This window comes from Diplotaxodon limnothrissa, linkage group LG15 (assembly GCF_057381915.1).
Source record: "Diplotaxodon limnothrissa isolate DT_005_m linkage group LG15, D_limnothrissa_male_GT1.1, whole genome shotgun sequence".
Lineage (NCBI taxonomy): Eukaryota > Metazoa > Chordata > Actinopteri > Cichliformes > Cichlidae > Diplotaxodon > Diplotaxodon limnothrissa.
Genome location: NC_140610.1, coordinates 18,194,548 through 18,207,340, shown reverse-complemented (window position 1 = coordinate 18,207,340; position 12,793 = coordinate 18,194,548). Strand labels below are relative to the sequence as shown.

Below are 12,793 nucleotides of genomic sequence, written 5' to 3'. Positions count from 1 at the left end.
AGGCAGGCAGAAACAATCAGTCGGTAATGAAGTCTTTGATGGGATTTTGAATGCTATTCGCTCCCAGATCTGTGTTGTATATTGTATATGATACACACTTTTGGACTCATATGTAAATTTGCATTAATTGCTGACTAACAGCGAAAGAATATTCTATTTAATTCCTTCTCTCTTGGCTGTGGGAACCCTAGATGTTTAACTGCATGGATGTACTGTATCTCTGCAGATTCAACTAGCAGCTGTGTGATTTTTACACAAAAATAAAAAAACGGCACAATATTTTAAAAACTGCTCTCTTTACTCACTAATTTATCTGGAAATGGTTAAAAGAAAATGCACCCAGTCACCAAACAAGTCGTCTCAAACTCTTTATGACCATGCTGGTAGACTTCCCCAGTTAGCCAGCAGGGATGTACATCTGACAATTCTGTCGAGAGTATGTGACGAAATCATGTCTATGTGGAGTAAGACGCTAATTTACTTGAAATTTATCACCCCATGGTTTAATGGTGTTGGGAAGAAAATGGGTTCCATAGTGTAGCCGTTTTTATATATTTGCCTAACAAGAAATTTTGATTTTGGTCAGCGTCACTTGTTTTAAACTTCCGACGATAAAGTATGATCACAGCAAGACTGTAAGATGGATGATTATCTAACAGGGTTATGGAGAGTGCAGCCCATCCCAGCTGTCACAGAGGGAGAGGAGGGGTACACCAAACCTATCGCAGAAACCATTCACACTCTTACATCCACAGGAACACAATGCTAAGCACTGAAGCATTACGCCACCCCAGTTACTCCAAAAAATATAAAAGCAGACTTTTTGTTAATTATCTGGTTTAGTTCAACTTTGACCTGTGAGGTAGTTTGTTGTAGTCTGTCCACCGGAGCCGTTGATCAATTTCTTATAAGTAAAACACAAACTCAGAATAAGAGTAGACAGGGAAGTGGAATAGGTTAGAGCAGGTTTTATTCAGTTTCTACATATTGCTTCACTTCTAGGTTGTTTTACTGAGCGGCTCAAAGCAATCCTGAACTTCCCAGCTTTGGTCGACGATTTTAATTAAAGCCAATAAATCGCTTTCATCAACTCTATACAGGAAGTATCTGAGCTCTGCAAAAGTAATGATCAAGCCATTAAAGTTACTTCAGTGCTCCAGTTTTCTTCAAATCTTTGCAACCATTCAAAACTTTGTTTTTCCATTAAAGATTGTACCATCTTTTTAATCACGTGTGACTGCGGCTGAATGCAAAAAGAATACATTTCAAATTCCACAAAAATAAAACTGCACAAAAAAACGTCGCTTAGTGCCCCCCCCATGTTGCCTGTAATACAAGTGCGTTTGTTGGAAGTACTATACACATGAGCGGAGCTGTTATCTACTAAATATCTTCTCTTACAGCAGGACTAATGTAACAATATAAACCTCTGAGGTTAAACTGTGTCGTTTGCAAAGGCAGGACTTGAAGAGGAACATTGGGTTAGCATCAGGGTTTCAGGTGTGTTTTGATGAATCCAGAACATTCTGTGGTCAGAAGACGATGCAGGTTCAGGAGTAAATCCAGCTTATTTGACGACACTGTGGAAGAAGAAACAACAGAGATGGAGATCAGAATCTATCACTGATCTGTGAACTGTTATCCACAGGCTGTTAACTGTCACGGAGGGCATTAAATCAATGTCACAACAAGTCAAAGTAGCAGTGCTGGGTTAGGAAAAAGGAAATGAATAAAATCAATCTTTTTGAATCCTAGTCCTCTTCCTAACATTTTTAAATAATCCTTTAATTGATGATTTTCAGCCTGCTGCAGTCCTCTCTGACACTCACACACTGGTTTCCTTGTAGCGATCCAGAGCTTCCTGAGCTACCACCTCAGAGAACTTGGGGTCGTTCCAGGGGATTTCGCTCGGCACGGTGAAGTTCATGGATGGTGAGTCGAAGAGCTTCACGCTCACTTTGGTTTCTCCAGGCTCCTCCTCCCCATCAACCTTCTTCTCGGAGTCCTTGCACATCACCTGTAGCATAAGGAGGTGGGGGTTTTAGCTTTTCAGGGGGTTTCTGTAAGTTGCAGCTGAAACAAATGATTAAAATGACTGATGATAAAGAGAAAAATCGTTTCTGGATCTTTCAGAAGTTGGATAATTTTGCAGGATTTGGTGTTTTTCTTTGTCTTGTAATAGCTGTGGGCAGATACCGGTACTTAGACACCTAACACAAGTTTTTCAGGTGATAAAAATAGAAGTGTTGAAAAGCATAACGATATCTAGATAACAAATTACAACCATAATATTGCATATTTTAAATTAAGGTCAAATGAAGCAACAGTGCTTACCGCCTGAACACTGAAGATGCCGTCGCTGGTGTTGTTCGCGAGAGAAGACACCCAGCCAAACTGACTGTTGAACAAATCCAAGATGGAGGAGGTGTTGAGCATCTGCTCTTCGAACCTCTTCAGGAGGGAGTTGTACTGCTGGGTGAAACGCTCGGCCAAGGCCAGAGCCTCCTCCAGCTCCTCCTTCAGGGGGCCCTCCAGAGGTTTCTTCCCAGAGCAGTCTGTGAGGGAAAAACATCATCGTGGAGCTTGAGTAAAGTTGGAAAATCACTTAACTGCTACATCAGGCTTAAATGAATTAGATAAATGCTGACCCCACCCCCTCTTTTTTAAAAAAAAAATTCAACCACTAATGCGGTCTCCTAGTTTGGCACATCTGTTTCTACCTACTACTTTCCAAAAAGTCCTTTAAAAGTAAAGTAAACAATGAAATAAAATACTACTCTGTGCTTGCTGTAATTGAGGAAGAAAGGCAAACTTATCCTCACAAGTACTACACACAAGATGGGGAGTGAGTCATCTCTAAGGCATTAACTCCAAAGCGTTGTCACACATACATGTTTCAATTTCAGAATAGTCTGCAGTTATGCTATAGGCAAGCAGACCCGCTGATATTTAGCAGCTGTGACTATTATATATATGCAAGACTGCACATAATGTGTAGGTATGAATGCACTTGCATGTGCATATGGGCCAGTGGTAGGTCACTGGTAAGTTGGATGAATATTGCTATCATTTATTAGACAGGAAAGAGGGGTAGTTTATGTCTTCCTGCTTCTTTTTGAGCATAAATTTGAGTTACTTATATTCAGACAATAATGCATCGGATTTTTTTTTTTTTTTTTTTTGCTGAATGCCCATATATTCTTTATTCTTTTAAATGTTTGAAATACATGTAGCTAATTTTGTCCAAACAATTGAGCTACATGACGTTTCTTACCCTCACTTTTGCAACAGTTACTACCATATTTCAACATAAGGCAAAAAGTTCAACCTGCTGGTTGTGGTAAAACTCCTTAACAGGTCACGGTTATTCATCCTCTGCGATCCTACATCTGTACATTCAAGTTTTGTTGGTCTCAATCTCAGATACGCCACATAGACAAACACCTAAAGGAGCTGCTTGGTCATGGAAATTCATGCTACGAAGCTCCGGGTGCACAGTTTATGTGCTGATATTGATGCCAGAGGAGGATTGGAGCTCTGCCTTATTTGCCTCAGCAATTAGCGACCCTGTTCTATAACTTTGTGGCTGAGTTGCTTTGGTTCCTAAACTCTTCCACTTTCCCCCCAGATTTCCCATGATCAACTGTAGGTGGTAATAATGCAAAGTCATTTCCCGAACTGATTTGTTGCAGTAGTGGCATCCAATAATAGCACCACACTCCATTGAATGAGGTCTTTAGAATGAGCCGTTCATTCACAGACTGCATGACTAACTGTTTTACTTTATACAATGTAGCAATGGGACTGAAAAACACCTGAATTACAAGAATAAGAGACACTGCAGACCGTTACTTCTGTCCAGACCGGAGTATTTTAGTTAGGACAACCGTACATAGAGCCTTGATATTATGCCACTGATTTAAAAATGAAAAACAGGGAAACAAAGAGTTCCAGCTGCTTTTCATTGTTTAAAATTGAAACTATAATTTATAGCTAGTTCAAATCAACTAGCTGATGGATCCCTCTGAGCGCAAAAACAAAACAAAGCTCTTTGTATTTTCCAAGAGTCTATAAATAGATGCTTTTGTGTCAGAGCCCAGTTCTGTCCTGCCGTTTAATGGAAGAGTAACAATAGCATCATCGACACAAAGGAAGAGATCACATGATTAAATTACACTCTCTATAAATATTAATTGTGCTGCTCTAATCAAGACATCCCTGGATCATTATTCAGGTCTCTGAGCCTGGCTTCCTGCCAGTCGAATTTGGATGAAAGGCAGTTTGAAGAGGCCCTCATAGCTGTTAAATGGCTTCTTATATAATTTTTTTTTTTAAAATAATGAAGGATGATGTTTTAATTTATTTTGGTAATATTTCCCATATGCTCCATCTTAACTATTTTTACTCCTGTATCCATGTTAACAGGGGGAATAAAAGGTTTTAGTCAATGAACGAGACACCATCTTACCAATGTGCTGGATTTCTTTGCACTTCTGACACTCGTCGCGGAACTTGAAGCAGCCGGCTGAGTTGCGACGGATCTCTCTGCAGGTCATCCTGCCGTTACCGTAAGGTTTGGTGATGATCACGTCCTCATTTACGTTACCATCTGTGTGAATGACACAAACGCGCGTTATGAACGTTTCATGTGAAAATAAAACCCAACAGTGATGTGCCTCTGCACACGAATTAAATTTTTCTTGTCTGAACGTCACTATTGGTCATGTGACTCCACAGAAACCAGAGGAGATTTGCTTTTTATTTAAGCTAAACCAATTATTACCTAGTAAGTTATTTACCAGCCAATGCAGCAATGCCGTTTACAGCTGCACAGGTATATATTACATCTAAGTTATAGCCACAAAACCTTAATTATGCATTTTCAATTATATCATCATTTTGACAAAAAACGCCTAACAACATGCTAAAATCACAGACCAAACGGTACTCTAATGTCATTAATACAATTTTATGTTTATGGTCTCAAGCTATTACTTGAGACTATAGTCTGATCACGAACCTGTTCACTGAGATCAAAGATCAAGTAAATGGTGGATATATAGTCACTAAAGGCTTCTATATACCCTGACTACCTTTTGCAACCAGATGAGTTGAACCCCCCCTGCTGGTCATTACAAAGAATGCAACTTAAGGGTCCACAAGCGACGTCCACATTTTATAGACAGTCTGTAGTTAGACTTAAAAGCTCTCAGCACACATTACTTTCATTAAAACGAGGGGTTTTTGAGTTTACAGCATGTGTGATTCTGCAGCCGATAGCTCTCTAGATAGTTTCTGAATAAAAACATTGAACCTGACAGAAAAACCGACCCTCATTGGGAACAGTGTCACTGTCCATGTCCATCATGGAGCCCATGGAACTGAAGAAGTTCCGGCTCATTCCCATCATAGGGGAGAACAAGTTCTGGAAGCCGTGGAAAGGATCGTGGAACAGAGAGCGGATGCTTCTGCCGCGGCGAGCGTACGGCGACAGGAAGTTAGGCAAATAGATCACAGGAGGGCTGTAGTGCACATAATCGGCCACCTGAAAACAACAAATACAGAGACCGAGCTGATGCTGGTACTGATGTAGTGAGTGAGTGTGTTTGCTGTATACTTGTTCAAAGAGGAAGTGGTGCTTAAAGATTTATTCTGCACATAAACAAGCAAAGGTAAACTGTACCTTCATGCTATCTGTGAATATGTTGTCCACGCCGTCGGCCATCTCTGTGTATTTTTCCTCCAGGTTCTTGAACTCTCTGTTCTGCCGTTGTCCTTCTTGCTCCAGGATGTCGATCTTCTCTCCATTGATCCAGATGGAGAAAGGAGATGTTCTATTCAGAACCTCCTCCAGCTGCAGACCGAAGGAGCAGGTATCATTTTGAATCAAACTTAAAATGTCTTTCATGGCTTAATATTTCAGGGGAGAGAAGAAGAATGATGAAGGCGAAAGGATGAAATATGCATAGTGTTGTATCTCCTTTAGTGTCTGACCTGACGTCCCACCAGTCCAGATCCGCTGCTGCAGGTTCGGGAGTAGTATTTCACACAGGTGTTCTTCAGACAAGGCTTGCACTCCTCCCACAGAGCCTTCATGGTCTCGTTACAAACCTCCTCCTCCTTCTCCAGCTTGGCCTCCATCTCCTGAGCTGTACGCATCGCTTCCTATACATTAAAACATCCAACTTTATTCTGGCCCCATCTTTGGTAATAATTATCTCGTCCTTTTGTGTTAAATGTGAGAATTGTCAGTTTAGAGTAAATTCTCTCAGGAAATATGTTCTTATCTGCAGCACGGACAGATTTAAGTGAAAAAAGAGAACACTTTCTCGCTGTTAAACATTTAAAAACAAAGTCTAAACCTCTGGAACATTAAAAAATTACTTTTCTGTGTGTTGTGGCCCAAAAAACCCAAATCACTAGACATCTTTACTTCACTTATTCCCCTAGAGCATCGCCAACAAAGATACTGTTAAAACATATAGTGCTTAATATTAGTGCTACCTCTTTCTTCTGCTCGGTTTTCTCCAGATCATCCAAAAACCTCTTGTGCTCCTCTGAAGATTTCTGCATCACACTCTTCATTTCCTTCACTCCATTGATGGCATTTTCAATTTGTCTGTCCAGATACTTTTCTCCCTGAATGGAAATCTCTGTAAACCACAAACAACACGCAGAAAATGTTAACTTCCATAAAATGGCCTTGAATGTTACTGATATTACATGACGTCTGTTCTGTTTGTTCTGCTCACTGTCAACTTCTGCTCAGGCGATTATTTTATTCTACATATCCTAAGCGGTCCGGTATGTAGAATCACAGCACAAATGTAACACAGACCTGGACATTTATGCATTATCTTTTAATAATGAATTTAGAATTTAGTCATTAAATTAACCTCAGCACCCTGTCTGTCATCCACAGACTCCAGAGTCTGTAGAGTCCCAGCTGCAGAGTATTTTATCACCCTGGAGGAACCAAAAGACATTTGAAGGGCAGACTAACAGACCACAAATGTGCTCATGCAGATAGAATATCAACTACCCTGTGTCTAGACACAACACGGACCTCCATAACAGTAATGCATGCATATTACAAGCTCTTGGCATTGCACAAATCACAGAAATTTGACAGACAAGGAGATCTGCATGAATACTAAATATCCAGGCCTAATTGAGGGGCCTTTTATTGGTTATTGTTAACACCTTTTTTGTTTATATATTTCCTTTAACTATTTTTTTAATCTTTTAAGCTGCTCTTTGACTAAACTTTAACAAATATGCTTGAAAAAAATGACATCATCTTCAATACCTTTAGTTTTATAGCACTAATGGAAGATTCCTATTAGTGGAATACCATGAAAAGAAATCTGTTGCCCTATTAAAAGCTATTTATCTAGATAACCCTAACATTACTTCCGTAACTACCAAGTTGTTAACGTCATCAGATCAATCCTTTTGTGTGAACTGGCCCTTTAAACCCTTTTTTCCACACCCTGCAAACTTACGGTTAAGATCTTCTTTTGTCGGAGGAAGGATACAGCTGGCTGAGGCCACCAGAAGAGCCACCAAGGTCAAAGACTCTTTCGAGCCTTTCCTCTTCATCATCATCATCATCATCATTAGCATCCTCTCTGACTCTTGCAGGGCCAGCAGGTAATGATGTGAATATGATGCCAAAGACCTGGAATGTAAATCAAACACACTTTCAGTCCAAACTGACTCTGGACTGTGAAAAATGTCATTGCACAGACTCCTTATCTCCACCAGAGGGCGATGGAAGCTGGAGAAAAAGCAGGTGGGGAGCTACGCAGTAAAAAATCATCACGTTTGCTCAGCGGTTTTGTGCCCTTACATGGCAACAGCTAAAAATAACCAATCAATAACACTAAATAATTCAAACTGATGAACATCTTATTCGTCCCCAGTTTCAATCATTAAAGGATGTTTTGAGTTCAGATCAGCGTTCTCCTGCGGCAATGACCAAAGTGCCTTTCAGAGGCATTATATAATAGAACAGCAGGCTCTTTCTCTATTTACCCATTTCTTCTCTGACGTGTGCTTGGTCAGCTGCCCGTTCACCCAACAATGACATATTCAGCAGAGGATGTCTGTGGTGTATGACCCCCCACTCACGCTGACATGAGACGGACAAAGACAGAGAAGTTCACCAGTCAGTTGGACCAGGCTTCTCTCCTCTCTGTGCAGCTTTTCCCCAAGCAGCATAAATAATCTCTCCCATGTGGGAGTCTAATCTCTGCTGATTATTTCTGCAGTCAGCAATAATCCTTATTTTCTCTAAAAACACATGGCCACATGCAGCAGTCTAGCTGAACTTTGCTGATTCATTTTGCTGTTTTTCTGGAGCCTTCTGGAGATTAGTCTTTATCAGGATTAGCTCAGTGTTTAACCATCCATAATAACCAAAATTACACACTTACACAATTACACACCATTAGATAATGCGCATGCTTACTTGACACAAAACATAACAGAAAGGAAAAAATCTACTTAGAAGACTTTTTTTAAAGGCTATTTTTGTTTTGTTTGCAGAACTTGGCGCACACAGTGGAAAGGCTGCCCATTTCTATGGTGATTAAACCGGACGTAGCTTTTGCTGTGGATCAGATTTGGCAGAATTACGACTAAGAATTTTTCAAGACTCTTATGAAGCTCTTCACCCTGATTTAGAGTTTTGATTGAGCAAAAGGGTAGCTACACAGATGCTTTCAGGCTTAAAGAGCTAACTGATCACATAAAAAGCAGACATTGTTTAATAGGAAAGTATAGTGAAAACATTTAAAGAGGGATTCGTTGGTTTCCAAAAATCAAGAAAATCACTGATGTAGAGGATTGCCAATGTCTTCCACAAGATTTGTGAATGGGCAAATCTGTCATGTTGAGACAAGATGAACATCTTTTTCTTTCTTCTAAACTGCTGGAATTAAGATTCAGCCAACGACGCATTTACCCCTCTAGTTCTGTTCTTAATGAGTGTGTCTTCATGCAGACACACTGCAAGCACCAGGTACTTCAGGTGAAGCAAAGCGTTTGCACACCCAGTATAAAAGCACAGGTCTTAGGAGCGTCTTGCTCATCTTCTACAGTGTGTTTTTGTTTGCAGTCGCTCGCCCACAATCTCCTCCTGTTTCTATGGAAACAAGCAGAGTACAGTATGCATACAAATCTGCTGCAACATCCCAAAAACCGTCAAGAACTTTTTCATTGTTTGGTAGTTGATGTTTATATTTCCTGTTCCCTTTATTTATTCAACCCTCTCCTACTGAATGTATTCAATCATCCCACTGAAAGAGGGCCATTCATACCCATGACTCTGCATGGGTTCAGTCAAATAAGAATATTTAAGATGACCTGCAGATCAGCTTACACACTCTTCCCCAGAATCAGTATGAAAGCTCTCTATCTTTGGAAACTTTTTGGGTCTGCTTGCACTATATGATTAAATGCCCACAGCGAATTAATAATTACTAATCAGAAAAGGTTTATGCCATCTTAAAAGAGTTTCAATTTAGATTTTTTGTGTCCATTGTCTGTGTTCTTGTTACAGTACACAGTATAGTCTTAAATCAGCGCTGATGTAACCTTCCTGGATATTTTTTTCAGTCCTTCAAAAACTGCAAAATGTCATCAGATGTTCTAAATCCAGCAGGGCTGGACTGGACGTCCACCTGGGAGCAGATAAAATGTCCCACTTTCTGCTGCTTATATGAACTTTCTGCGTTTTTAAACATACAGCAAACACAGTGAGGTCATCATCCACATAATACTAAACGTCTTGCTTAATTAGAGCATGCCCGGAATTAGAAGGTTTGTAAACACTATTTCCAATCCAGCCTTTTGTAATGAGAGAAAAAACTAATGAGTAAGGCCAGACATTCAGTGAGGGGAAAGAATGAGCAATGCTGACATGAAAAGCACAGAAAAAACAGTGTGAGAGAGAGAGATGGAGAGAAAGTTAGGCAAATGAAAAGTATTAACAATGCACGGGCCCAGTTGTGTTATTTGCTGAACAACAACTGCAAGTATCCTGGTTACACAACTGAAATACCAACACTCCTCCTCTCCAGATGTTCCTCTAGAAAGTTCAGCATTACCAGTATGACATCAACATCTGCTCAGTCTCCCACATGTCACCTTTATTTTCTGGAAGTATTTATTTACCATTGTAAATATTTTATTTGACACTTAGATTACTATTAAAAGACATTTAGTACTGAGAAATGAAATCTTGGCTGCTGAAGAGTAATTTTGTTCATTTTTAAAGCAAACCTCGGCCACTTTAAGCATCGGGAACACAACAAATGTGTTTGTCTGATGTTGTAGTTTATGTTTATAAAATCAGAAAAATACAAAATGTCTTGCTAATTTTGTTTTTTGCATTTTGTTATTGTAACATTTATCTCATACAAATTACACTTTATACTCTAAAATAGCTTACACTACCATACCTTTGTATTTATGACGTTGTTGCCCTACAGTATACTGCTGCACAACTATTCGCACATTTCACTTATAATGTTTAATATTGTGCAATGATTTAATTAAATTTCTTTCATTTTATTCTACTATTTCTTTATTAAACTAGTGTTACAGTGACAGTGAAATTACCCAGGTATTTCTAAAATATCTTGCCTGATGGATTTGCTCCTTTTGCTTCTGTCCCCCCATTAATGACTTTCCCAGTGCTTAAATAAGAAGAAAAAAATGGACTAATCTGTCAAAAATGGGACACTGGCCTCATTATTTAAAGTGTTTGGGGACTTCTTCACCCATAGGACTTAACTGTCCTATAGGCATGAAGGAGTCAGGGCTATTTCTATTTATAAACCAGAAAATGTAACAATAATGATAAAGATCCAGCAATGCTTTAATAGTTTAACATTTTAAAACCTGCAAACATGCATGTGATTACAGATTTATAATTTAGTTTCACGTTTTTATTATTATTTACGCACCAAGCACTGCGTAAAATGCTGAAGCGTGTTATTGAAGTAAACCACAGCGGGACGTCATACCCCCTAATCCAGTTGTTTTGATCCAGAGATGGAGGTCACACCCATGAGTAAGCAATTTAAACAGCAATCACCTTCAGTCAGCACGACCGCATGAAAGGGAATAACACGACATGGTTTTAATTAATAAGTTAGAAGTGATATTTACAGTCTGACGTTTTCTCTGCAAAACCTGCAAAAATGCAAACGAGGTCTGTTCTGTTTTGTTTAAATATGTTATAGCTTATATAAAAATGTAACCACCACAGTCTGCACACAAAAACACCGACCTGCAAAAAGCAAAGCTCCTCTGACTCACCTCTGTTTGTTTCCTGAGACTCCAGCTCGTCCGAAGCTGCCCCAGGCTCGCTGCTGCTCTTATTTATACCAGCGGATAACGGGGACGGTGCAGACATGTGATTCACTGACCGAGCATCCTGCTGCCGCCGCATCCAGCTCTCAAAAGTACCGCAATGTGAACACCAACTTCCTGTAATACGCTTCAAAATAAACCTTTAGAAAACAAAACGAAAATATTTTCATGCAAATTGCTCAGTTCCAGTTTAGGAATTGCAGTTCAGTAATTCTACTTACCTCTTGTAAACCTTTAACAACAAATATGGATAGACTTGCCAAACGTGTTTCCTTCTTTTAAAAACTGAATCATCTGAATAAGTCTGAACAGTGCCTGTCAGAAACCTCCAAAACTAGAAGATTAAGATCATGTAACAACACTACAAAATATAAAAGCACAACATTTCAATAGCTGGCACTGACATCTGCTCTGCTGATTAGAAAAAAAGGCAAAAAAGAACAAAATAATAAATAAATTATTGAACAGCAACAATAACAAAAAAGAACAATTAAAACAAACTGATATTTTTAAAATGACGCATTTAGTAAGAAGATAATATTTTTGGGCTGTAACATAAAATTAATAACAAAAACTTTTCACACACACATATATATAGACCTTCATATAATATGTATTTGTATTAAAACTAATACAACAGTAATAACAATATGAGACTCCTACACCTTTAACGTGGTACATCCCAGAATGAACGAGGGCCCTAAAATAAAATAAAAATCAGGCCAATTAATTATGTTGAGTTTTTTTTGTGTAGAATACCTTTTTTGTAAGATGTAACACACATGCTCAAGATAGTCTTCAATTAATATTTTATAACTGATTATATGTTATTGTGTTCACTAACGCGCTATTTAAATTAAATTCAGATTCATTCATAAATTTGATGTACTTTCCCCCCCACATGCTTCTTCCACAAATTACGGAAAGCAGACTTTTATTTTGACATAAAAAAATGTTTCCTGTCATGGTTGCGTTCAATTGCTTCTGGCTTGACATCAGTGAGAAGACTTTTCCAGAAGTTTTTTGTCATTTATTGGCGCCTCTCAGAGGTGGTGAGCAGACACAGAAACATTTGACTCATCCTGACAGTGACTCAGTATTTAAAACGTTTCTTTATTGGCATTTTACCAAACCACACTGGAAAAACACTGTTTCATAACAACCAACAATAACTGCCTGTAATAAACTACTGAGGATGTAAGCTTCCTAATGGATATACTATTATATAAGTATAAATATAAAAGTACACAATGTAATATTTGGGTTAAATTAGTTTGCTGTATCATTGTATATACAGTGTTTGTGTTTAGTCATAATCACACGATTCTTCTGCAGTACTTTCTCTGCAACAGATGCAGTTCAAAAGGATTTACACTGTTTAAAGAAACAGGATGCCTGATGTTACTAATAA

At 38.8% G+C, this 12,793-nt stretch overlaps 1 protein-coding gene across 2 annotated transcripts; it reads right to left on the bottom strand.

Annotated features, from left to right (window-relative positions):
• Positions 1 to 957: 957 nt before the first annotated feature.
• clu (clusterin) lies at positions 958 to 11,365 on the bottom strand. 2 transcript variants are annotated; one of them, XM_085372697.1, is made up of 10 exons: positions 11,329 to 11,365; positions 7,506 to 7,681; positions 6,505 to 6,653; positions 5,995 to 6,165; positions 5,684 to 5,854; positions 5,332 to 5,545; positions 4,469 to 4,609; positions 2,335 to 2,555; positions 1,830 to 2,017; positions 958 to 1,580 (listed from the first exon to the last, which is right to left on the bottom strand). In XM_085372697.1, the coding sequence occupies exons 2-10, from the start codon at positions 7,624 to 7,626 to the stop codon at positions 1,568 to 1,570; spliced, it is 1,389 nt and encodes a 462-aa protein (XP_085228823.1). In that variant the 5' UTR covers positions 7,627 to 7,681; positions 11,329 to 11,365; the 3' UTR covers positions 958 to 1,567. The 2 variants fall into 2 exon arrangements, with proteins under 2 accessions (XP_085228823.1, XP_085228824.1); XM_085372698.1 differs by lacking the exon at positions 958 to 1,580 and having other exon boundaries at positions 1,826 to 2,017.
• Positions 11,366 to 12,793: the final 1,428 nt, after the last annotated feature.